This window comes from Nestor notabilis, unplaced genomic scaffold, assembly GCF_000696875.1.
Source record: "Nestor notabilis isolate BGI_N333 unplaced genomic scaffold, ASM69687v1 scaffold17153, whole genome shotgun sequence".
Taxonomy (NCBI): domain Eukaryota; kingdom Metazoa; phylum Chordata; class Aves; order Psittaciformes; family Psittacidae; genus Nestor; species Nestor notabilis.
In genome coordinates, this window is record NW_009921629.1 from 1,360 (window position 1) to 1,561 (window position 202).

The window sequence follows — 202 nt, forward strand, 5'->3', positions numbered from 1 at the left end:
ACGTGGCATGGGGGGCAAGGGCACACCAGGGCAGGGGGGACTGGGCAGGGGGGCCCCAAGGCGGTGGGGAGGCTGTGGGTCTGTGGGGTTGGGGGCAGGCTATGGTCCTGGTGTGGCTGCAGTGGGAGCTGACAGCTCCTGCCCTCTGCTGCAGGAGATGCACTCAGCGAGGAGGCCAACAAGCGCTTCGAGCAGTACCCAG

At 68.3% G+C, this 202-nt stretch overlaps 1 protein-coding gene across 1 annotated transcript in view; it reads left to right on the forward strand.

Moving 5' to 3' along the window:
* The window catches only part of LOC104403180 (lysyl oxidase homolog 3-like), a gene marked incomplete at both ends in the record, with an annotated part of 1,529 nt that extends 1,331 nt beyond the window's left edge, over window positions 1-198 (forward strand). The window contains 2 exons of the mRNA XM_010011239.1: window positions 72-94; window positions 158-198. Coding sequence (XP_010009541.1) covers window positions 72-94; window positions 158-198 — 64 coding nt within the window. The remainder of the gene's footprint in view (window positions 1-71; window positions 95-157) is intronic.
* Between the last annotated feature and the right edge of the window lie 4 nt (window positions 199-202).